Below are 26826 nucleotides of genomic sequence, written 5' to 3'. Positions count from 1 at the left end.
AGGCTGGAGTGCAGTGACGCGATGACAGCTCACTGTAACCCTGAACCTCTGGGCTAAAATGATTCTCCCACCTCAGCCTCCTGAGTAGCTGGGACTACAGGTATATGCCACAACACCAAGCTAATTTTTAAATTTTCTTGTAGAGATGGGGTCTCACTATGTTGCCCCAAACTAGAAGCAATCCAAATGTCCAACATCAGGAAAATGGGTAAAAGAAATGCCGTATATTCATTTAATGAACTACTACTCAACAACAAAGAAATAAAGAACTATTGAAACACACAATAGCAAGGATGAATTTCAAAACATGTTAAGTGAAAAAAGTCGAACACAGTATCATCTGATTCAGAATAGGTAAATTAATCTATAGTAGTATAAATTTAAAGACGGTCGCTTAGGGTAGTAGGAATTTGGGATTGCTTGAAAAGGGGCACAAGGAAATTCAAGGGAAATAGAAATGTTCTGTATCTTGCTTTGGGTGGGTGGTTACATGGGTATATACAACTGTTGAAACTCTTTGAACTGAACATTTAAGATTTGTGCATTTTATTGTATGTTAATTACACCTCAATTTTTAAAGTCCCTAAAAAACCACTTTAAAAGTATGGAGGGCAATCCAAAACACTAATAGTAATTGCTTCCGGGTGTTGGGATTTTGGCTCATTTTTTGTTTGCTAATTCATACTTTTCTCAACTTTATATAATTTTTTTCCTGTTTTCTATACCTGTGTTTTGTAGTTTCACAAAGGTAGCAAACGTTGCCAGCATTTATCTTCTGTAGGCAGGTTATGGGCGATTATAGAAAGGTGCCAAGTATTCATTCCACAGCAGACACGTGGCTCAGCATCCACATGGGATCTGCAATGAGTGCAGAAATGCAGGCAGAGGCGACACGGCACGCTGAGAGGAGGGGATCAGAGGCAGACAAGGTCAGCTCTGATCCTGGTTCCCCCACTGAACTGGTGGACGAGTCACAGAGCCTCCATTTCCTCACCCCTGAAGTGGGACCAAGACACCCCCTGTCTGCCTCAAGGAGGTTTTGTGAGGGTTAATCGAAATAGCTGTGTTCTTATAAAGCATTCTTCAAAACATAGAAAATTAAGGCAGTCACTTCTGATGTAATGTGAAAAGTTAGGAAAACAATTTTAAAAGTCAGATTTATTACTTACAATCCTGTAAGAAGCAACAAGAACAGTGATTGCTAGAATTCTGCCCCTGTAAATCAACAGCCGAGAACTCTTACCTATTGGTGCGGTAATAGTGATTCTGCAGAGTGTAGGATACGCACTGGGTGTTCAACCGCTTCTTGTCAGCCTCCTTCCAGCCATCTTCTGTCCACTTTCTCTTGATCTGCTTCTCTTCCTGTTTTTTCCCCACATACTCGGCATAGGTCTGGATCCGATAGCTTTCTGCATATTTGCTGGTATTGACAGCTACAAGGAAAAGAAAGAAGTCCTTATGAAGGTCTGGCCTAGCCTCAAAGATGTCACTTTTGAAATGTGGCCCTAAGCAGTCAAAGGAGCCCTAGGGTCAGGTCTAAGCTTGACCCTGGCTCTGTCACTTAGCACTGCGGTCTGTGGCCTGTGAGGGACCAGGCCAAGGAGGCCCACCACCGTTCTAGGGCTTCCATACAGCTTCATCTGTGTTTACAGCCGCTCCCCATGGCTCACACCACTGGCTGAGCCCCACCTCGCCCCACCCCACCCCCAGCCTGTCTGTGGAAAAATTGTCTTCCATGAAACCCGACCCTGGTGCAAAAAAGGTTGGGGATCTCTGACTTAGAAGACAGGTGACGTGGAGCACATCCCATCAACTCTCCAAGTTTGAGTTCCCTCAGGTGGAGAAAACAGAGAGCCACTGTTCCCCAAGCTCCCTTACAGGGTGAAAGTGCTTTGTAAACTGTAAAGAACCGTAATGACACAAGTAAAATACAAATTTTCAAAGTATTTGTAACTAACATTACTGCTTGGAAATTCTTCATTTTCAGTGTAAGAAATGAAAATAAACAAAGCGAGTAAAGGAAAACTGGAAGCCTTCACTATTCTGTTAAAAATAACAAAAGCCATATGGACAGTGGTGGTGATCACAGAGTCAGGTACTGACGGTCTCCTGTGCATCTGTGCTTAATGCCTCATGTGTAATCTTCACAGGACACTTGCAAGGGAGGGAATGTCTTTACTGACGAGAAAGCAGGGTCACAGAGGCCAGGCATTTACCGCGGGCCACCCCGGGGCGAACGGCAGGGCTGGGATGCAAAGCCGGGTTGCTCCGACCCTAGTGGCAGGGCCCTCCTCGCTGCTCTGCCCCTCACTCTGGACGCTGCAGATTTAAGACGGCTCCATCATACTTGAGACACGCCTCTTCCCCTTCCGCTGTGAAAGACTGCTAATTCTCTGCCATGTGCCTCTGGCTGGCAGGAGTGCTTGAGAGCTAGAGCTTATGCTCCCCTTGGTGTTAATGCTTCAGACTAAGGCAGGGTCAACTTTGTTCTAATCTCATGCTGCCTCCTCCTCTGAGGCTGGTGGATGGAACATGCTGGTAGCGTGGGAGGGAGGACCACAGGAAGGCCTGTTGGACAGCTGCCCGTCCGCTGGTGCTGGCTTATGCGGTTTGGGCATATGCTCTCCTAGCCCACTATCACTGCCAACACTTAGTACCCACACTGACGGCGAGACAGTAAGAGTCTGGCCATGCTGTTGGGGCAGTCCTGGTACCTGGATAGCTGCAAAAGCACCAGGACATCAGAAACATAGACTGCATACCCGCACCTAGAAAAATTCTGGGTACTCAATAAACATCATATGAATGAATGCATGGCGGAGCACAGCGAGTGATTGGCACGCAGGCTTTGAGCACGTCAGAACTGGACAAGTGACTCTGGTACATCAGGCACCTCAAGTCAGGGGGAAAGACAACTGTATCAGAGGAGTGTTCCACACACCTGACCCCTGACGCTTTTTAATCTTCATGTAGACCAGATGTAACTAAAAATTCTCAGCACAACAATGGCTTCCAGAAGGCTGTGCCCTAAATATTTAGTCATCTAACAAACAAAACAGGAAAAAAAACTTCTATTTCTTTAGAAAACATAAATCGTTAACAAGAAGTTTGCTGTAGCTTCAAATATTCACTCTTGAATTAAAGAGAAAAAGGGTGGAAAAAGACCCTCAAAGTATTAGAGAACTTTCCTATTACACAGTCTCCCAAAGAAGCAGAGTGAGTTACTGAAACGTGAGCTCAAAACAGCATGCTCTGACTCACTCACGAGGAGATAAACCGTGACAGCAGCCAGTTCTGGGGATGTGCTATTGAACAGTTACTCATATCAGAGAATCACAGAAATAGGATCCTTTCTTGAAAATTTTATTCCTTGGAACAGTTACTTTTCCTACTTTTGATGTGTCATATTTCTGATTTTTTGACTCAATTCATCCAGCCTCCCAGCAATTTATATCCAACAAACATCACCTATCCAGCAATTGCTCACTATCTTTGTCCCAGAGCCTATGCTAGGTATTCGGTAAAACAAGACACAATCCCCACCCTCTTGAAGCCCACCCTGTCACATACCAGTTTTATGCAGAGGTGATTTCCCTGTGAGATTCTGCACTGAAACACGTGACTCTACCAATGTGATGTACAACGAGAACTCATAGGTTCTACCATCGTCTCTCTATACCAACTGTTGGCAGCTGAGCACCTCCTGCATTTTCCTCTGTAAATTTCATTCTTTAATCTGGAAGGTTTACTTTGCAAGCGTGCCCAAAGAGATGACTCCTGCAAATAATCTCGCTCTCAAGTTTAATTTGGATTACCAAGTGCAAGAGGAGGCTTGGGTGAATATCCCTCATGAAAGCAAAGGTGATGACAGGGTCATAAAGAAGCTAAGACGATCTGTTTAACAGTGTCTGATTGTTTCCATTAATTTAGCTCCCAGCTGATGGACAAATATTACAAACAACTCTCTAACCATGGTGAGGGAATTTATCTGAGCACATTTGGAATAAGGCTCACTTAAAAAGGAAAACAAATAACAATCTGCTTTTCACTGCTGGCCTTCACGTGGCAATAATTTACCAGCATTCCTTCGAGTCCCAGCAGCTTTGCAGCTCTCTGCCTTTAATCTAGAAGCCAAGCTCTGGCTCAAAGCCACGCCTCTAATGGATGAATCAGCAAAATGAATTGGCTGTCAACTGTGTGATTCCAGCTCGCCTGTCAGAAGCAGCATGTATCAGGCTGCTGGGTAACACTAACCTTTTCCAAATTTGTCAGGGAAATGATTCAAGGCAATCTATCGGTCCTGCCACTTTTTCAAAGCCACTGGGGAACCAAACACGTTCAGAGTCCTCCCTGTTTCCCTGGAGGTGAGTGAGACCAGTTCCCCTCGCATGATAGTTTCATCCACTCACTGCTTCATTGTGCCTGGTCCACTGTCCCTTGACACTTTGCACAGATTACAGCATTTAATCTTCACCACAACCCCACGAGGAAGGGATGGTCTACTCACCATACAGATAAAAAGACTGAGAATCACAGAAGCTAAATAGCTTGCCTGAAGTCTTGTAGGTAAGCAACAAAGCTGGTTTGGAACCAAAAGGTGGCATATATATTATATATATATATACACACACATACACACACACATGTATTTTACAATGTAATAGTGCCACATGTCTGTTGCATATTTAAATGCAATTTGTTTATTTAGGTTGACAATTATATTTCCTGTATTAGGAATTTTAGACAGTCACTTAAAATGTTTAGACTTTTTTTTTTTTAGAACTTTCCATTATTAGCAAACAAAATTTCTTGAACTAAATTAATGGATACATTATGTTTATGAACAGGAAGATTTAACATAAGACGTAGATTCCCTCCTAAATTGATCTATAGATTTAACGCAACTCCAGGAAAAAATTCCAACATTTTAATTAAACACTGAAAAAACTAAAAATAAAAATTAAGAAAAACGTCTCAGAAAACAACTGTGGTTATAAGAGACTGGAGCTGAGCTGGCACTGGGGGAGGAAGTCGACTACAAAGAGGATGAGGGAGTGTGGAGACTGATAGAACTGTCCTGTATCTGAATTGTGGTGGTGGTTACATGATTGTATGCATTTGTTGAAACAGAACTGCCCACCAAAGATGGTTGTTTTATTGTATATAAATTACTCTCCAATTATTCTGTGGAACATAAAAGATAGAGTCTAAAATTTAAATGGAAGAACACAAGGGCCAACAATAGCCGAGAGGTTTCTGAAGCACAAGAGGGCTGTTATTGCCTTGCAAGCTCAGAAAGCGTCCTGCAAAGCTAAAGTAGCTAAGACAGAGCAGGAATGGCGCAGGGATAAACAAACTGACCAGTGATACAGAAGTAAGAGCCTAGAAAAAGACTTATGCATCTGTGAAACATGGATTTTTGACAGAACAGCCTGGAAAAGGAAAAGCTGGAAAAATTGTTTATCCATAAGAAAAAAAAAAAAAGAAATTGGATTCTTACACTGTGCCGAAAAATCCACTCCAGATGGATGAAGAACTTAAATGTCAAAAGCAAACTCTGAGAACTTGAAAAGAAAATGTAAGTGACTATCTTTCTGAGCTTGAAGGAGGGAAAAATTTATGAAGATACAAAAAAGGTTAACCATAAAAAAAAAATCTGTAAGTTTGGCTACATTAATATCAAAACTGTTGGCCATCAGAAGACACTTTACACAGAGTAAAGACAATCTATAAACTGGGGAAAGATACTTGTGAGGCATACAACTGACAGGATTAGCAGCAGGATACATAAAAACGCCTACAAATCAGTAAGGAAACAACAGAAAAATGGGCAAAAGACATGGAAAATCATGCACAGTCATTTCATGGAAGCATGTGTATGAGAGAGAACACGCACAAAAAAGCAAGAAAACGAGCAGCACAGATTCCAGGAGAGTGGCTGTCCCGGCAGGGAGTGAGAAGGATGGGAAGGAGAAAAACAAGAGGTAGATGTGATTTATTAGTCATGTTTTAGTTCTTTGGTTGAGTGGTGGTTTCACAGATGTGCATTACATTTTAAACAAGCAAAATGTCTAGGTATTCCGTTGTTTATAGTGTCCCACACTAACAGCCATTTCCAACACAGTCTAAGTGAGCGGATCTCTTTAAGACCAGCCAGAAGTTTACTCCTGTTTCCATGTCTGCAGTCATATGGAAGTAGGGCCCCTGCATGTTACATTTGGTGTAAATAAGAACTGCTGCTGAGATGTCAGACTTCTCAAGCCTTACTCAGGCAGCTGAAGGCATCTTTGTTGCAGCAACTGTTGAGGGTAGGGGTGGAGGACATTAGGAAACTGCTGAAGCAGTTTTGCACTATTAGTCCTGCATTTTCTGCAATGGCTATCCTCAGCAAACATCGAGTTCCTAGCGTCTAATGGAACTGCCTACATTCTCATTAATCCAATGGTTACAAGAAAGAGAAGTATTTATTGTATATTTACTCTATGTCAGGCATAGCAAATCCTTTAAGTATTATCTTGACTTTATAGATAAGGAAACAGAATCAGAAGTGACTAGCCCAAGGTCCCAAAGATTATAAGGGTTTAGGCTGGGACCCAAACCAAAGTCTACATTCTTTCCATGACACCATGTGCACTGGAAGGGTCGCGGTTTGTGTCATTTGGATTAACACAGGCATACATCTGTCTGCAAGAAAACTAGAGAGTCTGCCCATCTCTCCCCACAAAACTTTGTGTAAACACCAGGAGTCTCTGCTCGATAACCCAGTGTGTTCCCCCCCTCCACCCCCCAGAAGTGACATGTGCCAAGAGCAACTTCTGCCTACTTCACAGACCCAAATTCTACTCCCCTAATGCCACCAAGAACTTTAACGTCAATGGTGCCATTTCTGATGCCCTTGAAGACAACCTGTCCTTACTCCCCTCCACCAGCCCAGGGCCCTGAACTACCATGCTGTCACTGTGGGTTGTCACTCCATGCCTGGATGACACTGAATGTTGTTTAGTAGGGCATTTGCTTATTTAAATATGAATATATTGGATACAAAAGTTTGCTCACATTCCATACTGTTTTGATCAGGTTTGGGTTTACGACAGATTGATCACCTCTCCAATTTTAGCAGATTTAGAATGGAGGGTTTCATCATGGATTCTGCAGGAAAACAAACTTTAAAAATCTTTAAAGGAAGGAGTTAAAAACCAATCCAAACAGAAACACCCAACCCTAAGGGTCACAAGGAACATTTTCCTGTATTCAAAAAAATCTTAGATGCCTTTCCCCTCGACCCATCCAAGGGCCTAGGCAGATGCTAGCTGCGTGCCGGAATTCAGTGACTTAACAGAAACTTGGTAAAATGCAGATATTTCTAATGTGCACAAGAGGTATAAAAGGGCAGGCCAGCCCAGAAAATGACAGCCCTCTTTTTTACCCTCTCTAGTCCATCCTTCCCCTGATGACATGATCCATCCTCTTCTGTCAGACTCTGCGACTTTTCAAGATAAAGTCCAAACTTGTTGGTATACCATACGGGGCCCTTAATAGCAACCAGGCGCTGTCCAGCTCTCTCACCTCAACCCTGACCGTTTCCCACGTTTACGTGTCCACCTCCCACACAGGGCCAGGTGCTCTCTGAGGGCAGAGTCTACACCGTATCCATCTTTGTAGCACCTGGGGTTTGCCATGGTATTTTGCAGCCATTCAATATATGATTATGGGAAGAAAGGAAGGAAGAAACAAAGCCTGCATGTCTGTTCACAGCCTGTTTCTACTCAAGAGAAAAAAAGCCAGAACCAGGATACGTATTCACAAATTTTTCAGTAGAAATCTCGTGATGAAGCCGGGCATGTGAGCAAAGAGCCTGGACGGGAAACAAGAGGCAGCGGCCCCAGTACTGACCCTAAAGGGCAGCTTCACCTGGGCAGGAATAACCCGTGCACCTCACCACCCCTAAGCCTCCAGCGACGCTGGGAAGAAACAGCAAGGAAATGGGGCTTGTGAGCCCTTGTCCTCACTCTTCCTTTCATACCATGGTGCTTCTCCAACGAAGGGTAATTTTTTTTTTTTTTTTTTTTTTAAGTACGGAGGCTCAAAGAGTAAAAACCAGGTCAGTGAAAGAGATCCAAGGCGGTAAAGGGGACAGACAGAACTAATGAAGGCAGGCAGTGAGGGGCTGGATTCATCCCTCCCTTACTTCCCAGGCCTCCACCCTAGTGCCTGACACGCAGGAGGCGCAGAGGACCGTGGTCGCAGAGCGCACCAGCAAGAGCAGCTAAGTGCTTCAAGACAAGCGCCACAGACCCTACCACTGTGAGGGCAGACAGTGCCACTTCCGCCTCACTGGTAAGGTGGAGAGAACGTTCCACTGGCACGCGGCTAGGACGAGGCAGGACAGGGCAGAGGTGTAACCCTGTAGGTCGGGGCAGAGGTGTGACCCTGGCTCTGCCGCCTACGGCAAGGCACTCCCCCGACTCTGTGCTCTTGCCACGCCACCCCCTCAATCAAAGAAAGACAGGCATTCCTGCTGGCCACTGTTCCCACACCTCACAGCTCTCCAGTTAAGGCCAAGGAAGTGGCAAAGAAAACTCTTTACAAACTGGACAAGAAGATGATGGTGATGTTCAATTACTTAAAACCTACCCAAAGAGAGGCAGCAAAGTCAAGTGGGAACACCACAGGTTCTGAGGCTGCACAGGCCTGGGTTTGAATCCTGCCCAAATCTTAACTTGCCTGAGTGAGTCACCTGCCTCACCAGACTCCCGTTTCTTTATCCAAAAAATGGGCACCTCTACCCACCTTACAAAGCCGCTGGGGGAGCGGAAGTGTATGTATGAAGCTTTTAGCACAGACACATAGTAGGGGCTTAATGAATAAGGTTACTGCAATTAAATCACAAAACATAACAGTTGAGACAAAAAGAACTGTGCTCAAGCCAATCTATGACATTCCACAGTGATACAGATGCAGTGAGCCATCACTCCTCAAACTCATCGTGCCACAGGAGTGACAGACGTTGAGGGTGGCCCGAGGCCCCTTGAGTCTGCAACAGCTCATGGAACAGCCCTATCATTTAGAATTGGGGTGTAATCCAGCAATCTCAACAAGTATAAAATCAAAAGGTCTGAACTGTAAATTTTCACAATTTTACCAAGACCAAAATTAGTTTATTGATTTTCACAAACCCTCCTGACACCACCACAGCCTGCTTTTGAAACATTCATGTCATTCATTCATTCCTAAACACGGGCACCGGGCACAGTGCTGGGTGCCGGGGTGTGGCAGAGGGGAAGAGATGTCCCCTGCCCTTGAGCAGCCCACGATCTAGAGGAGGAGTAAGGAAAGGAAAAGACTGTAGAGGAGCCCCAGGTAGGCAGGAATCCAGGCGGGAAATGGTGACTCTAACACGAGTAGGGCCAGCAGAAGAGGAGACAGTAAATACGGATATGAAAGGCTGACCGGGAGGTGGAAGACCTGCTGTCTAGGCAGTAGGTTCCCACGGCCCAAGCCAGCTGCCTGGGCATTTAGTGAATGATGTCACTAAGGAACCCCGCTTCGATTAACCAGCCTCGTGTTTTTCTTTTTTCATGGTTACAGGCTGAAAAGTCAATTAAAAATTATTAAAGCTACCATTTATTAAGTACTTACTATATGTCAAGAACTATGCTAGCTGCTTTAGAAACAAATGAAGTTGACCCCTGAACAATCTGGGACCAGTCATACGTGGATTTTTTTTCAGCCAAATACAGACTGAAAACACAGTATTCGAGGGATGCGAAGCCTGCGTACACGGAGGGCTGAGTTTCCCTCAACGCAGGTTTGCAGGGCAGACTGTGGCACTTGAGTAAACACAGATCTGGGCACACGTGGAGGGTCCTGGAACCAATCCCCAACAGATACTGAAGGGCGACTGTACATTTAATTCTCCCTTGTTCATCTATTCATTTGTGAACAAGCAAGCCTTCTTCTAAAACTGGACAACTGAGGCTACGAGTGAATCGGAGAGACACAGCTGCAGTACTCACGGGGCAGTGAGAGCACAGACCACCACACCTGCGCTGAGGGTCAGAACAGGAGCTGTGCTCTGGGGTTTCCCACGGGCTCTGGGACAGTTTCCCCATGGAAATGGCATTCAGGTCTTTCCTGAGACTTGAGGGCTGGGAGAGCAGGTGGTGTAGAAAATATCAAAGGTGTGTTCCAGGCAGGAGGAATATGAAGTGGCCAGTCTTGGTGTGAGGCAACAGTCTGGACTGAGGAGTGAAAGACCAGAACGGCGAAACCTGGCAGGGAAGCTGGAGGGATGGGCAGAGACACCGTGCCAAGTGCAGTGGGAGCCCCCGAAGGTTTGCTCGGGAGGAGCTTGTGATGGGATCTCCCCCTCCTGACTGTGATTTGGGGAGATCGGTAGGAAGCCAGTGTAACAAATAGAGAGAGAAAGGATGGAGTTAGGATGGAGGCGGTGGGGATACAGGGAAAAAGACAGAATGGACGGACAGTCTTCCGAGTTCCAGCCTGGGCAGTGCAGGGTTGTACTGTTTAGGGAACAGGAAGCAGGAAAGAGCACAGGGACAGGGTAGATGGTGGCTCCGGGGTACCTGGGAAACGTGGGACACGCAGGGAGAGTCGATTTCGGAATCCCTGGCACGAAGGCAGCTTGAGCCCTGAGACAGGACCGAATCGCTAACAGAGAAGGCAAGATTACGAAGTCTCCAGGGTGAACTCTGAGGAACACCCACCTTCAGTCATTCCGTGGATGGGAGAGCAGGCACGGGAGCCCGGGAAGTTGAGGGCTGAAGGGGAGGGGGACAAATGTGGCAAGTACGGTGTCCGGGGATTCGGGAACACACTGCAGTGTACCGAGCGATGGGCTGGGTGAGAAGGTTGTCTGCTGGGCTGTGGCGGGAGGTCACTGGGGCCCTCGGTAAGAACAAGCTCAGTGGTGTGGGGACCACAGCCAGAGCAGAGTGACTGAGGACCCCGGCATTGTGCGGGCTGCAGACCACGCGAATTCCTAACAGGAAGGAAAGCGTCGGGAGAGAAGACGAGTCGGGACCATGAAAAGATGGCAGGGATCCACGGGTTTTCATGCTGTTGGAAAGAAGCCAGTGGGTGGGCACAGTGACGAGGGGTAGCGCAAGGCCCCCGGGAGGAGATGGGACCCAGAGCACCTTTGTGGGGACACACTTCCAAGAAAGGCACAGAAGACAGGTGTGCGTGCAGAGGGTTTGTGAATGGGGGCTGGGAGCTGCACCTGGAAGCTGGCTGTTTCCTTGGTGGAGGTGGAGGGGGGTCCCCCAGGACCTGGCAGGACAGGAGGGCAGGACAGGCCATGGGACTAGTAACTGACTAGGACTCGGCCAGAGTCAGTCACCTTTGATTCAGTGCCACCAACTGCCCGAAGCCTTTTCTCCTCCAAACAACCTGACAAGTTATTAATAGTACAGGTAACAACTGAGCTTTTACACACGAGGAAACAGAGGCTGAGGGAGGCTGCGTAACCCGCTGAGGGCCCCGACTGCTAACTGGCAGCGCCAGACCGGCAGCCGGAGCTCCCTGACTCTGACGCCCGCTTGTGACCACAGTTTCAACCCAGCCCTCGAAGCAGTCAACAGAGCAGCTGCTCTCAAACCCAGCAAGACAAAATGTTTCACAAGAGCTGACACAGCTCCTGAAAGGTGGGGTAGTGACAGGCAGAAGGTAAGAGGGAATTTGAGATGCAGTCAAGTAGGAGCGGACGGAATTCAGAATAAAGTTTTGAATTGTTATTTTTTTTTTAAAAAGAAGAATACCTTCTTCTTCTTCTTCTTTTTTTTTTTTTTGAAGATGCAACACACAACTTAAAATAGGAGTTGGGAAGCAATTCCGTACTTAACAGTCTTGAGGAAGCTGACAGACAGCTGAAAGGCCTAAGCAATTTACAACATTCTTCACACTTCATGGGAGAAAATTAAGATTGATGTCTCAACCACCCAAGAATAATTTAAGGTAAAATCAAAGATCTCCTGGATCATGTGAAATGGCAGATCCTAAATGTCAAGAACACTGAATAAATTCCACTCCAAGAAAGACTAAATAGTACATGTTTTAGTTATGCTATTTTATATCTTCAAGGTCTGCTTATGCACATACCATAAAGAAGTACAAACAGATAATAATCATGGTTTACAGAGAGGTTACTGAGCACCAGGTGCTATAATACCTCTAATCCTAATATATTATTCTAAATCCTACACTATCCTCATATATTAATCTTAATCTATTCTTTTCTATCTCTAATCCTACCTCTGTAAGACAGCCCTACTTTCAATACTAACAGAACCTCAGACAGGTTAAGTAACTTGCCTGATGTCACAGTGCTTGACTGTGGGAAATGGCCAGTACTTAACCCATCGCTGACACCACTTTCCCTACCTGAGTGCCTTTCCCGCTTTAATGCCGCTTACAGCTTGCAATGGGTTTTAAATCACAACAGTATCACCAAACACCCCCTACCGTCACTACAGAAAACCCACTCTGATGTGTTCTGTTCATCTTTCTCTCTTCTTTTTTTTATGCTGCTATCATCCAGCGTTGATTTCCTGACCCACTAACGGGCCCTGACCTGAGGACTGAAACGCACCACAGCTCACTGACACCCACCATTCAAAACAGCATTTCTATTCAACAATGCGCTTTGTGTTCTAAAAGGTTAATCAACAAAAGAACTTTGAGGACACGACCTATTCGGAGCCTGTGTGTAACTGAGCCACTGGATGGAGGTAGTGTCTGGGTCTACAGGGAGATTAAGCAGGGTCCTTTCATCTGGACCAGTTCTCAGGAACTTTGGACTCCAGGTACAAATATACACCAAATACACGTATACACCACCGCACCAAGACGACACTTTTGGACTACGTAATCTTGGCAACTTGTTGAGCTGTTTATGAGGCACTGAATCTGCCGCAAGATTAGTGACACTCTGATAAAGCATAAATGGCACCATCTACTTTTCCACTTCCCATAACCATGTATGCTAAAAGCCTGCCAGAGTAGCACATGTTTTAAGATTTACAGGTTTCAATAGTTGCAAAGCTTAAAGTCTGTTTATAATCTAATATAGGAGAGGCTGTGCTGGATGTTTACATTTTCATTAAATGTCTCTCTGCGGATGTTTTTGAAGTGGTTTTCATTTGATAAAAGAATTTACTTTAGCCTCATGACTCAGCTTATTTATTAACCAAGTGAAACCTGGAGGAAGGAAGAGGAACTAGGGAGACAGTGAGAATGAAAGGTTCTTATCGGCCAGGCAGGGCTGAGCTATCTCACCAGCAAGGTGAGTCATGACCCCTGGAAGGGAGGGTGTCAGTCACCAAAAGTGGCCCCTCTCAACCTATTACGGAAGGAGTCACAGAAATTCGACATGAACTGTAAATAGGACAACCCCGTCTCTCGGGTTCCCTTTAGCCATTCCTTGCCATGCTGCAGCACCGGCAGCACTCTGCGCTCCCTCCAGGTTACCCGCATGCTACACTAGGAACACAAGCCCCTTTCCTGGGCCTTTCACCTCTTCCACTCCCCACCCCTGCAATCCACCTACAGATGCAGAGCATTCTGAACTTTACGGTGTCAACAGAGCACCCCACACATGATCTGTCACCACCACAAAGTTTTGAGCCAGGTGTAGTAGTTCACGCCTGTAATCCTAGCACTTTGGGAGGCTGAGGCAGGAGGACTGCCTGAGGCCAGGATTTTGAGACCAGCCTGGGCAACACAGTGAGACTATCTCTACGAAAAGAAAAGTGAAAGAAAACAGAAAAAGAAAAAGAAAAGATTTGGAAAAATGCCAATACAACCTCCTTTAACACTCAGCCAGCCACCTCCATGCCCTCATGGAGCCCCACTGGCACTGTGCCTGGGCTTCCCATCCTCTGTGGACAGAGATCAGTTTGGTAAGAAAAGGAATGAAATCCTCTCTTCAGAACACAGGTTGCCTTGGGACAATGAAATTTACTTGTCATAACTGGTGATATTTGACTTCAGAAAGCAGCAGACAAGAGTCACACTTCTCCAAATGGGAAATAAAGAATGAGGATGTTGGTTTTATTTTTCACATCAAGTTTAATCTTTGCCTTTGATGAGATGACGTGCCCAACAACTGACTTATTTCATTGGTGGGTCTTGTCTATACACTATCCACTAAAACCCTGAGGATTACCAAACATCCCCAAATGGTGGCACAAAACTGAGTAAGAATGATTTTAATTTTAAAAGTCCTATCCTGTCTTGGCATTTAACACAGTGATTCTACACTTGTACTATTTTTTCTCCTTTTAAAAATTACAAAATCACTTCCTGTTGTACTTCAGGGTTTTAGAAAGACTATTCCACCTCTGTTACCTCTGTTTTCTTCTTCCTTAAGAAGGCTGTTTCCCTGTTGTGGAAGGCGGCTGCTGCTGACATAAGATCTGCAGGCTTTCAGGTCTGAACAGGAGCATGTTAAGCTGCCAAAAAGAGGAAGCGCGCAGAGGGACACACACACACACACACACACACACACACACACACACACACGAGAGGGCAGGAGAAGGAGAGAAAGAAGGGAGAGAGGAGGAGTGCAGGGCAGAGAGAGGAAGGGGGAGGGCAGAGTGAGCAGTTCCCTTTGCTGAGTAAGTGCTTTCAGAAGGTGGCAACTCCCAAAATTCAGAGAAGTAACAAGTTCTTCACCACTCCCGCATAGTAAAAGCAAAAGCGTCTGTGAAATTCTCTGCCAGCAGAAGAAGATTTTTTTAAAAAAAAGTGATACCAGCATTGTTCAGCTTTCCTGCCTCAAGTTGTTCGTATCTCTAAATTGTTCTAAACATTCATTTGGGTTTCTACATCCCAAGGAGAAATTAACATAGATCTTTTTGTTTCCTTGGACATCCAATGCAAAATCAACTGGTTAGATTTTTTTTAAAAAGTCAAACCTAATGTTTATATGTAAAAAATTAATACAAGGTGGGTGAGGTGGCATACACCTGTAGTCCCAGCTACTCAGGAGGCTGAGATGGGACATCCAGTCCAGCCTGGGCAACACAGCAAGACCCTGTCTCTAAAAAATTCAGAACTAAAAAAATTAAAATAAAATTTAAAAAATAATTAATACAATGGAAAATGTGGTATTACTATACTTCAAACTGTTTCTGAATATTTTATAACATTGTATCCTAAAATTTCCAACCACCCAAGGGTTTCCTACAATGTCAAAATACTCAACACAAGTTAGAAAATCGAAAAACAACTTCTGAAAATCATGTATCTATACAGAACGCAGAATGTTTTCTGATTGATAATGGAGTACTAGTGGATGTTAAAAAGTACTATTTTTTCCCCTAGAAAAACACTGCCATCCTTTAAACTCTAATTCTAAAGTCCTACATCTAATGCCTCTTACATAAGTCTCATTTTAAAGCATATTTAATGAATGAATTTACTTATACTGCCTTTGCATAGTATTATGCTGTGATTTTAAAGAAAAAAAAATTAAGTAATTGAAAGCAACTTCCATGGAACCCAACTTATAAAGTTCTACAAACCATGCTTTTCCAGCGAGCTCACAGACGGTGGCCTGTCCCCTATACCAGGTCACGGCAGCAGTTAGGGGCCCTTACCAACAGGGAAAGAATAAGCCCAGCTTGCTTCTAAAGCTACATCCAGATCTGTTCTGCCAAAACCAAGTTACTGGCAAGGAGGTACATGGCTACAGACTCTTCTGCTACAATAGACCCAGCAAAGCAGTCCATAGGTCTGAATTGCAAATGAAATAATTTTGACCAATATTGAAAAAAAAAATCCATGTTTTCAATAACTAATTCCCCCAAGGACTTGATATGGGACTCAACTGTCCAGCTTCCCCCTTTAAGTAATACAGAAAAGAGACAAGAAGAGACAGTAGTAAATGCTGTTAATAAAACGCAGGCAGAGGCATGAAAAATAAAAAAGAATGTCAGCTTGCAGAGCCAAGTTTATTTCTTACTCCACCCTGACGTGATCAACAGCTGATAGAAGGCTTTTTGGTAAAGTAGGTAGAAGAACCCCCCACCGACTCTCAGGTTACCAGGCAACGGGCCACCATTCTATTAAAGCAGTCATGGGGAGAGCCCCTGGGTGGGCAGCTCGCTGCAACGCTGAGTCATCTGTTCCCCGAGCTCACAGCTGGCCTCCTGCATGCACATTCTCTCTCCACAAGCAGACTCTCCCGGGAATGCATTAGCAAGCAGCTACTGAATGCACCCCGAAAGTCACAGACAAGGCACAAAACTCACACCAATCGGGGCGTGTTCTGTCACGAACTGGAGCCAGGGTGCAGCCATAATTCACTGCTGTTTCCAAAAAGAGCACAGGCAGACCTTGTGCTCAGCTCTCTAGAAGGCTTAACTAAATGTTGTTTGGATTATTTTTTAAAAAAGAAAACAATTTTTTTGACCACTTCAGGATTTAAACGATTAAACAAACATCATGGGGACAGAATGATGCGGTGGAATGAGTATGCACTCCAGAGGCAGAGAGCTCTGTTACTGGACTGCCACTCACCCTCCCTGGAACTGTTTTCCTATCTCTGAACTGAGGTGCTTTCCACAGTTGGTTTCAGGAAAGCACCTAAGACTGGAGTTGCGGCAGAGTACGCGTGTGTGGGGAGAGGGGAGGGGAGGCTGAAGTTGAAAACAGCCTTCAGTCAAAATTACTCTTAAAAATTCCTTTTGGAGTTGCCACATTAGAGAACAACATGCATCTTTCACTGAGTCCGATATAGCCGGGATTCCCTCCAATGTCAGAATACACGGCTGTTGCTTCTCTCAGACACCAGGGGAGGAAGATGGCTTGCCTGCGAGCACCACGTTATTAAACACGCATGCACACACATTCGTGTACACATGTGGTTTGTAATGAGCAGGAGGCTTGCTACAAGAGGAGTGTGAGAATTGATATTCACACGGGAAAAGCAGATCCACATCTCCATTTCACCTCCAAGTCACACGTACTTTCACTGAGTGAAGGGACAAGCTGAACCAGTCTCACTACCTAAAAACTAATTATCCGAACAGAGTAAATTTGAATTCACACAAGTTTAAAACTTTTATCATGCAACTCTACTTGGTACCCGGGGCATAAACAATCTATGCCTTTGTGCCTGTCCTCTGATCATACACACCCAAGCTAGTTCTCTGAAGACAAGGCAGGTGTTCTATACCCCCAGTGCTATTTCTCCGGGAGGATACCCACCACAGCTACTTCTCTCTGCTTCCAAACAGCCCCGTGCTTGCAATCACCATTAACACAAGCCACTGAGTAACTGTGGCTTAACTTCCTAGGGCACGGATTTTTACTGGAGATCAGGGAGGAAAAATTAAATAATTAATCTGGTAACTTAAAAGAGTTTGGTATTAAAATAAAATGGATGTATTATAGAACAAAAGTTTAAAAATTTGTGAGACTGGTTTAAATCAAACACAAGGCTGTAGGGAAATTCCAACTTGTGCTCCGCTCCCCTCAGCCAATGCGCTTGAGCGCTCCTATCTGCTCTCCTTTGGTGCTAGGGGTGCTTAGCAGAAGTCTGAGAGACTCTCCTCCCACAGAGACATCTCGTAAGTATCAGCTGAATGAATGACCGATTCTTCTTTCCAGTGGAATGAGAACAACAGGGGAAAGGAGACAAGGTGGTGAATGTAATGTCCACACAGTAGTTTACACAAATCAATTTGTACGCTAGATTCACAACAGACACTCTGGGAGCTATTGGCAGTTCTCTGTGGTTAGAAACAATCTTGAAAAGAGCTGACTTGTGTGAAAAAAGCGTAATGCAGTATCTATTTTTTCCAGCAAAGATAACAGAAATGGATGCTATCACATATAAGCAAGGAAAGATGAGGGCAGCCTAAGCTAAGAAGGCATGCTATTGTAGTTCAAATAGATCTCTTGTTTGAAAGGGATTATGATCCTGCTCCCTTCCCTGTACACCTGTGGACACAACAGGGAGGTGGGAATCCTGTCCTGTAAAGTCATATCCTGGCTCTCATTCACTTGACAAGTATTTCTTGGCCAAGGTGAAGCGGTCACCTTGTATCAGTTGACTCATCTACCAAAAATGGTCTGGAACACTGACTGGGCAAGCATTGAACAGCAGGGCCATGTGCACTAGGACCACCGCTACTGTTTAATGAGACTACATCGCACGTAGTACATGCTGCCAATGCTGCAGGCTCTGTCACCCTCACCTTTACAGAGAAGAAAACTGAAGATGTGCTGAATGGTTTGCCCAAAGTCTTGCAGCTGGTGTAAGAAGAACTGGAATACAAACCCAAGATGTTTCAGTCGTAGTATGCTGCAAGGAGATGATGTCAAAGAAGACACTAAGTACTGGCCACCTACTCTGCTAGCAGATACTGCTAAACTGTTCTTAAAAGCAGTGAACAAAAGGGCATGGTGTTAACATTCTTTCTGTGTGCCTTCCTCAGCAGAGAGGTCCACTGACGGTCAGTGAATATTCTGTTTAAACTAGAAGGGGTTTAGATAGGATCATATTGTTTGACCTAGTAATTCTTCTTTTAGGAAATCATCCTATAAAAATAACCTGAAATGAGGACTAATTTTTAATGCACAAAAGATGTATAAAAACTTTTAAAAATTAAGAATATATTTTAGAAACCACAAATAAATGTTCAACAGTAGCGGAATGGCTGAATAAATTATGCTGTTCATATTCATTAAAAATTATGCTTTTAAGTCAGGCACAGTGGAATGTGTCTGTCATCCCAGCCACTTGGGATGCTGAGGTGGGAGGACTGCTTGAGCCCAGGAGTTTGAGGCCCACATGGGCAACATAGTAAGACCCTGTCTCTTAAAAAAAAAAAAAAAAGTGCTTTCAAGGGGATAACCAAACAATAAATAATCAATAAATTCTCTAACTAGTTGTTTAGAAAAAATAATTTGAATGCCTATCTCACAGGTTGTATCACTGATTCATTCAATAAATATTTGCTGGTCACCTACTATGTGCCTACTATTTTAGGCACTGAGAGTAACTCAGAATAAAAAACCTTTGCCCTCCTGAATGGATTCGTTCACTTTGAGATAATTCATTGAGCAGTACAGTTATGATATGTGTACTTTTCTATATGCATGCTAAACTTCAATTAGAAGTTAAAATAAAAAGCCTTACTTCGTGGATTTTACATTCCAGTGGTGGGATACAGACACTAAACCAAAAATATACAGTGTACGTGTAGTGCTATCCAGAAAGCAAAAAGGAGGGAGTGCTGAGACGTCAGCTGCGATTTTAAATAGAGTGGTCAGGGAAACCCTTACTGATAAAGTTACCAAATAAAAATACAGGATGCACAGTTCAAGCTGAATTTCAGATAAATAACAAGTCATTTTATAGTATAAGTATATGCCATACAATATTTGGGATATAGTTACTTTAAATGAAACCTGGCAACCCTACTCTTACAGATAAATAGACATTTGAACAAAACTCACTTCTAATGGATTAAATGCTTAATGCTTCTAAACAGGACACCAAAGCCAGAAACTATACAAGAATAAATTGATAATTGTTACTACGGAAAAATGGAAAGCTTTGGTATAGCAACACAGACTGTATTAAGAGAATGAAGTGCAGTGGCTCACGCACGCCTGTGGTCCCAGCTACTTGAGAGGCTAAGGCGGGAGGATCACTTGTGCCCAGAAGTTCGAGGTTACAGTGAGCTATGATTGGGCCACTGAACTCCAGCCTGGATGACAAAGTGTGACCCTGTCTCTAAAACATGTTTTCATGGAGTTTAAGCAACTTCAGAAAATTTCTCACAACTATTAAAAAAGCAAAACCTTAAGTTGTATCTACAGTATGATTATACCTACATAAAATAATGAAATAAGATACTGGAAGAAAATATACCAGAATGTTATCCTAATTATTTCTGGGTGATTATGTTTATTTTTTGTGTGTGTTTGTTTCCCAAATTTTCTGTCATGAACATGTATTTGTTTTTAAAAAATAAAAAGCAAGTCTCAGTGTGATGGCTCACAGCTGTAATCCCAGCACTTTGGGAGGCTCAGGCAGGAGGACTACTTGAGGCCAGGAGTTTGAGACCAGCCTGGGCAATATGGCAAGACCCTGTCTCAACAACAAAAAAAATGAGAAAAATTAGCCAGGTGTAGTGGTGCTACACACTTGTAGTCTCAACTATTGGGAAGCTAAGGCAAAAGGATCACTTGAAGGCCAGGAGGATGGCCTAAGGCCAGGAGTTTGAGGCTATAGTGATCTATGATCGCACCACTGCACTCTAGCCTGGGCAATAGAACAAGAACCCGTCTCTAAATAAATAAATAAATATAAATAAATAACCAGCAAAAAAAAAAAAAAAAAAAACCAAAAACAAAACACCTGGAATTCCTAGACTCAGAACACAGCAAAAACTTTTTGTTGCTGTTGTTTTCTGATTAGATGATCTGAAAGCTGAGTGCAGGGTAACACAAGCTCATATTCCTATAGTGATGTACTTTGTAAGAATTAAAAAACAAAACAAAACTTTTTAAACTTATCCAGGTACAGCAAAGTTTTTGAAAATTATAGAGGAAGGTTATGAATTACAAACACCTTTGCACATACTATTACTGTTATACTCAAAAGGATCAATTCATGCCAGCAACAACCAAACAAATTTTCTTTGAGCAGGAACAGTCTCAATATTTTATTTAATTAATTTGGTGTATTTGGTGTCTAACTATATAGCACAACCTCAAAAATCCTCATCTTGGCTGAACAAAAATTCCATAATTCATTTCACTTATAATCATAATAATCATAGGCTTGAAGGTAACAGAGTTATCACAAATTGAATGGAAACCCCTATCATTTCTGAAGTATGCAAATCAACATCTTAAGCTGACAATTTAAACATGTGATAAAATTTAAAAATTATTCTTCAAAGTAAATTGTTCTGAGAATAAAATTATTCTGAGAATCCAGAAGGCAAAAATTTTTTTTAAAAAGGTAAAATTTCCAAAGAAATGGCTAAATTACACATAAAATTATTCAGAAATAATTAAATAAAACTTCTGAGAAATAAACAACTTTGGGGACACTGTCCACTTAGACTAACCCCTCAGGAAAGACACTCCTTTGCAATGAGAAAGGAATCTCTCCTACAAGGTTACAGTGGATACGATGCTTTGGGCTTATAGAAAACAGCTTGCTTGAGAAGCTGCCAAAGAAAGGATATAAACGCTATGTCAACCTGCTTGTTAGACCTTACTCGCTGGCTCCCGAGGTGGCGTTCAGACACCCCCACCCACAGGCACCGACTTCCAGCAGGCACCTCGGCAACATCATCACGCCGGCCCTGCTGGCTCACAGAAAGAACACAGTGCGCTTAAGAGTTACTGTACTGCAGGGGGAGAGAAGGGGGAGAAAAGGCTTTATTCAGTAAGTGTGACTTACTGCATGATTATTTAGTAATTTTTTTATCTATAAATTTATTTACCTTTAAATAAACAGATTATTTTAAAATTTTATTGAAAATGGTAAAGCAGCTTAATATCACCAGCCCATTTTCATGTGAAAGGATCTTTGGGAGGATGCAAATTTTAAAACCTATACCCACCCATCATGTAAGATAGGTATCAAATGGATAGCAAATTATGAAGATAAACTCTTCTCAGGCCAGCCTGGGCAACACAGCAAGACCCTGTCTCTACTAAAAAAATTTTAAAATAAATTAGCTGGGTGTGGCAGCGCATACCCATAGTCCTAATTACTCAGAAGGCTGAGACAGGAGGACTGCCTGAGCTCAGGAGTCTGAGGTTGCAGTGAGCTGTGATCTGGCTACTGCACTGCTGCACTCTAGCCTGGTCAACACAGCAAGGGCAAGATCCTGTTTCAAAAAAAAAAAGAAGGAAGGCCGGGCGCGGTGGCTCACGCCTGTAATCCTGGCACTTGGGAGGCCGAGGCGAGTGGATCGTTTGAGCTCAGGAGTTCGAGACCAGCCTGAGCAAGAGCGAGACCCTGTCTCTACTAAAAATAGAAAGAAATTATCTAGCCAACTAAAAATACATAGAAAAAATTAGCCGGGCATGGTGATGCATGCCTGTAGTCCCAGCTACTCGGGAGGCTGAGGCAGAAGGATTGCTTGAGCCCAGGAGTTTGAGGTTGCTGTGAGCTAAGCTGACGCCACGGCACTCTAGCCAGGGTGACAGAGCGAGACTCTGTGTCAAAAAAAAAAAAAAAAAAAAAAAAGAAACAAAAGGAAACAAAACTCTCTTCATCATTTAAAACCCCCAAATATGAAGCTCTAATATTTTGTCAAGCATCACCAATATCCAAGGGCACCTGAAAAATGTTTTTATTTATAATATTAACTGCAACAGACAAGTATAAGGGTAAAATGTATTAAAACAATTTCAGAGATTTTCATAGCTGGAGGAAAAAAGAAAAACTAAAGAATTTACTGTTTCAGGTGAAAACCTGCTTCATATAAATAAGTACATTCCCAACCCTTGAGGAAGTCTGTATATATTTCTCTGTACCTGAAGGAATAAACACTTTGGCATTGCATTTCTTTTGCTAGAGAAGGAAGATAATGGTTAAATGTCCTTCTTACTACTTCTGTCCCCTAAGAAACAGGTATCACAATCCACCAGAGTAGAGACGCACAAAACCAAAATGTGAGGGCTCAATTCATGCAAACACATTCCTAACCAGTGTCTTTCAGTGGAGAGCTCTTATCCTCAGCAGGAGCAAACTAACAAATAAAACATCCCAACAAAACAATGATGAAAACAATTGGTGGAAATGTTCCTATTTAGAAAGATTCCCAGCACACCTAACAATTACTAATTTAATCTACTGGGCGTCACCCTCAGCGTCAGCGCACTGCAAGCATCTCTGAAGCTTGAGACTCTTCCCAGGAGACACACACAGCAGAAGGTTGGGGGAATATGTTCATTTGTGAAGAAGAGGAAAAGGTCACGGTCATTTTCAAAGCCTGGGGCGATGAGTTTCACCAAACAAATTTCAACAAAAACTACAGAAAAACTGAGTAAACCTACATATTCTCCTAAACTGTAACTGCCATTCAGGGTAGTTCTTTTCATCAACACATATACCATATCCAATTTATCCTGTAGTGTATTTCTCTGTCTTTTTCACAAATCCTAGGGGGGGAAAAAAAGGGGCTAGGAAAGTTATCTACTTAGGGACTATTAAGTGCCTTGTACTGAACCACAAATGGTAGAGGGCTTTATAAAAATTTGTTTTTTTTTGAGCCACAAGTAAAGAAGAAAGATTGATCTTTATGATTTAAAAAAGAAGAAAAAAAATCATAGACTCAAAGAGAAAGAAAACAATTACTTAGTTAAAATAACAAGTAAGGAAACCCAAACCTTCAGCTGGACTTAATTTCTTCATCTATCATTCTGCTTTTCCAAAGCCCGTGCCAGGGCACTATGTTTTAAGCCCGGGTCTCTGTGTTCCAGCCCTCGACTGCCAACAGCAGAGGCACAGGCAGCAGATGTCCAGCCATCACCATCTTTGTGACATGGTGTTTTGACTCTGCCATGCAGACAGTCCTTATCATCTAGCCCGGCTTACTTTTCTATTATGCTAAACCAGGAAGGAGGAAAGACATGACAAAGGAAGAAAAGATACCTATAAAAACAGCAGAAAATGTTTCTGAGCCACATTTTCTTTTCAGAAAAGAAGTGAGCCACAGAAGAAAAAATATTCACCAATGCCAAAAGTTCTGAATGCCACCCAACTATGGGATTGCTCAGTAACGGTAGTTTCTGGATCACTTCCTTTTTTTAAAGAGTCCCATGAATACAGAAAATCAGATCACAAGTTCTTATTCTTTTATTATCTCACAGCTTTGCAAATATTTCCTTTAAATTGTACATTAGCCTACCCTTATTTAAAAAACAAAACAAAATAAAAAAATCCACTGCTAGCTCAAACCCTAAAGCCCTAGCTTACTTATCTCCATCAGTTGACACAGGGTGATGAGTCCAAGGTCCCATTATCTTTTAAAGGTCAAGGATGAGATAGCCTGGCCTGTTCTACAGACACAGTCTATACCCAGCACCCTCTGCTCAGCAATGAATGCTGTTTTCACAAAGGACAGGGAAAGAGTCTAGACAGATTAACACAAATCTATTCCCACTGCTGAGCAACCTCAAGCCACATCCTATTTGATGGCTCATTAAAAAAAAATTACTTGGGAAGTGATCAAACAGTAGATGAATTCCTACGCTAGTCAGAGAAGATGGCTAAGACACAATACATCACACATAAGCTTGAATCAACGAGCTGAAATCATGAGAAAAATATGAGCCTCAGATATGTCTGGCTCTCCCCTGCCTCCTGAATTATTAGGTTTAGCAGATTCAAGTAGAGATCCATGTACTAAAAGGTCAAATGCATCTCAAAAGTAATCCATACGTAAGTAATTCTGTACGTAATTCTCTTTAGAGTCTAACAATAAAGTGATTTTTCCCCTTCCTTCTGAAAAGCATAAGTCAAAAAGGTATTAATTGTGCACAAAAACCAGTAAGACAAAAGAATTTTCTCTTCCATTGTGTGGGTAAGAACTGTCACTCAGTTGAGTGCTTCCTTAAGTGCCAGGCCTGTGCTAAGTGTTGTGCTAATAATCATCCTACCGCCCTAGGATGGATCCCGCGAGGTGTGCGCTGCGAGGAGCCAGTGCGAACCGTGCCTCTATGAGGAGGCGGCTCACTGTCTCGCTGCAGATGTACACGCAAAGTACTGTCTCAGGTTTGTTTTACACAGAAGGAAACCTAGGCTCAGAAAGCCTTGATAAGCCCCCCAAATCAAAGTAAGAACTGTGGGACTCCCAAAATGCCTGCTCTTTCCACTCTGCCTTGCTGCCTCTGATACGCTTGTTCATCCACACACTTCTATAAAACTTGACCTTCCAGGTGAAACTATTCATAGCAATAAAAGCAGCCATCCTGTACATTTTAAAGGGGTTTTGTTGTTGTTTTTTAATCTTACAACTCAAATAAATGCTTTTCTACCAGGAGCACTTAAAACAATATTTTCAAAACTTCAGCAAATAAAGTGTACCACTATAAACAAAAGCAGTAAAGTACTACAACTGGCTAATATATAATGCAAATATGAACATTGTATTTGCTGTATCTGACCTATGCTTTGACCTCTCAGGCCATTACCAATGGATTCTGTTGTTAATCATGACAGTTCCATGCCAGCTATGCTGTAAAATCCTGTATTTATTAGACATATATTGATATACCATATTTTCTGAGTTATGGCTCAACATGTTACCTATGAAGCTGTGAACTGTATTACTATTTCGATAGTTCACTTAGAGCAAAATGTGCAACTCGGTCACGAGGTCCTGCTGGACGTGGCCCAGCCTGTCTCCTACCTTCTGGCTCCCCCCTCCAGTCCCCTCACAGCACTGCAGCTGCACTGTCTTCCACTCCTTGTGCCTTTGGAAAAGCTGTTCCATCTTCCTGGAGCCCTCCCTGCCACTGTCACAAAGCTCACACTGAAGATTCTTTTACTTTGAGCACCAAATTCTCTTTCTCAGAGAAGCCTACCCTGACTGCCCTAGATTAGGTCCACTTCCCCCATTCTGCCCTCTCACAAAGCACTTTCTGTGCTTTATTGGACTAACTTCTGTCTCTTCCACTGGACTACAAACTCTATGAGGGCAGGGCATCTGTTTTGCTCACCACTGCATGCTCGGCACCTAGCGTGGTGCCCGGCACACGCGCATTCATTCAATAAACATCCGAGCACCTAGTGTGCGTCAGGGATTGTTCTAGGCACCAGGGGATATATCATGGACCTCAAATTCTAGCACAGGGAAACAGACATTTGTGGGAGAAAGGGTACAGCCAAAAAGAAACATCAAACAATCAGTGCTCTGGAAAACAACAGGGCAAGGAAGGGGCAGGGATGTAAGAGTTACTTTTAAAAAGGAGGTAAGGCAAAGCATCACTAAGAAATTCAGAACAATCATTTGACAGAGGTGAGGGAGTGGGAATCACTAAATATCTGGGGAAAGATCACTCCAAGTGGAGGAAGTAGAGTGAAGAGGCCTAGAGAGGAGAGGAGTTTGCCGGGAATAAGCAGGCATACAGTAGGCACTCTATGATGATTTGTTGCATAAATGAAACCACACAGGTAAATCATGCTGTTGATTCTCACAGATGCCAGAGTGAAGCTAAGTTTTCCTCATGTAACTTCTCTGTTAGTAATAACACCGTATGTGGCCCACAGAACAATGTTACATCTTTACAAATCAACACTTGGCTGCTCCTTATTGTCCCCTCAGACTAAACTTGCCCTTGTTCCTGTGCTGGTTACTCGTTTCTCGGCCAAATGCCACAATACATACTTGCTCCCATCTCTCACTATTCAGCTATAAGCATTTCACACGTAACCTGAACCTATGCACATGAATACCTGAAGATGTTAACTTCCTGCAATCCACACACCTCAACCTCCTAAGCAGTTGAACGTATAGGCACGTGCCACTGAACCCAGCTTCTAACGTCTTTTTTAAAACCTCCCCAATATCAACATTAAACCCATCTCAGGCAGCAAATTCTAAGATATGTTTCACTGCAGTTTCATTGGTTTCACTGGTCTGACACTAAGTTTAAATATATGTACATGAAAATATATTATTGTCAATTTAATGTTTCCTCAGAGATTTTAATCTTAAAAAGAAAATACAGTCACATGGGGTAATAGAAAAGGACTGTGTTTAAATCCCTTAGGAAGTGACTGCAAAGCAGACAAATCATCACTGGCCAATGCAAGCATGC

The 26826-nt window shown here is 43.2% G+C and overlaps 1 protein-coding gene across 2 annotated transcripts in view; it reads right to left on the bottom strand.

Annotated features, from left to right (window-relative positions):
• The window catches only part of PARN (poly(A)-specific ribonuclease), a 130242-nt gene that overhangs the window by 19441 nt on the left and 83975 nt on the right, over positions 1-26826 (bottom strand). For both annotated transcript variants that reach the window (XM_069486095.1, XM_069486094.1), the window contains one exon: positions 1244-1433. In XM_069486095.1, the coding sequence (XP_069342196.1) occupies positions 1244-1433 (190 nt within the window). The remainder of the gene's footprint in view (positions 1-1243; positions 1434-26826) is intronic.

Source organism: Eulemur rufifrons, chromosome 14, assembly GCF_041146395.1.
Source record: "Eulemur rufifrons isolate Redbay chromosome 14, OSU_ERuf_1, whole genome shotgun sequence".
In the NCBI taxonomy this organism is placed as follows: domain Eukaryota; kingdom Metazoa; phylum Chordata; class Mammalia; order Primates; family Lemuridae; genus Eulemur; species Eulemur rufifrons.
Note: the sequence above shows the minus strand (reverse complement) of the source record. Positions and strands in the feature narration are given on the sequence as shown.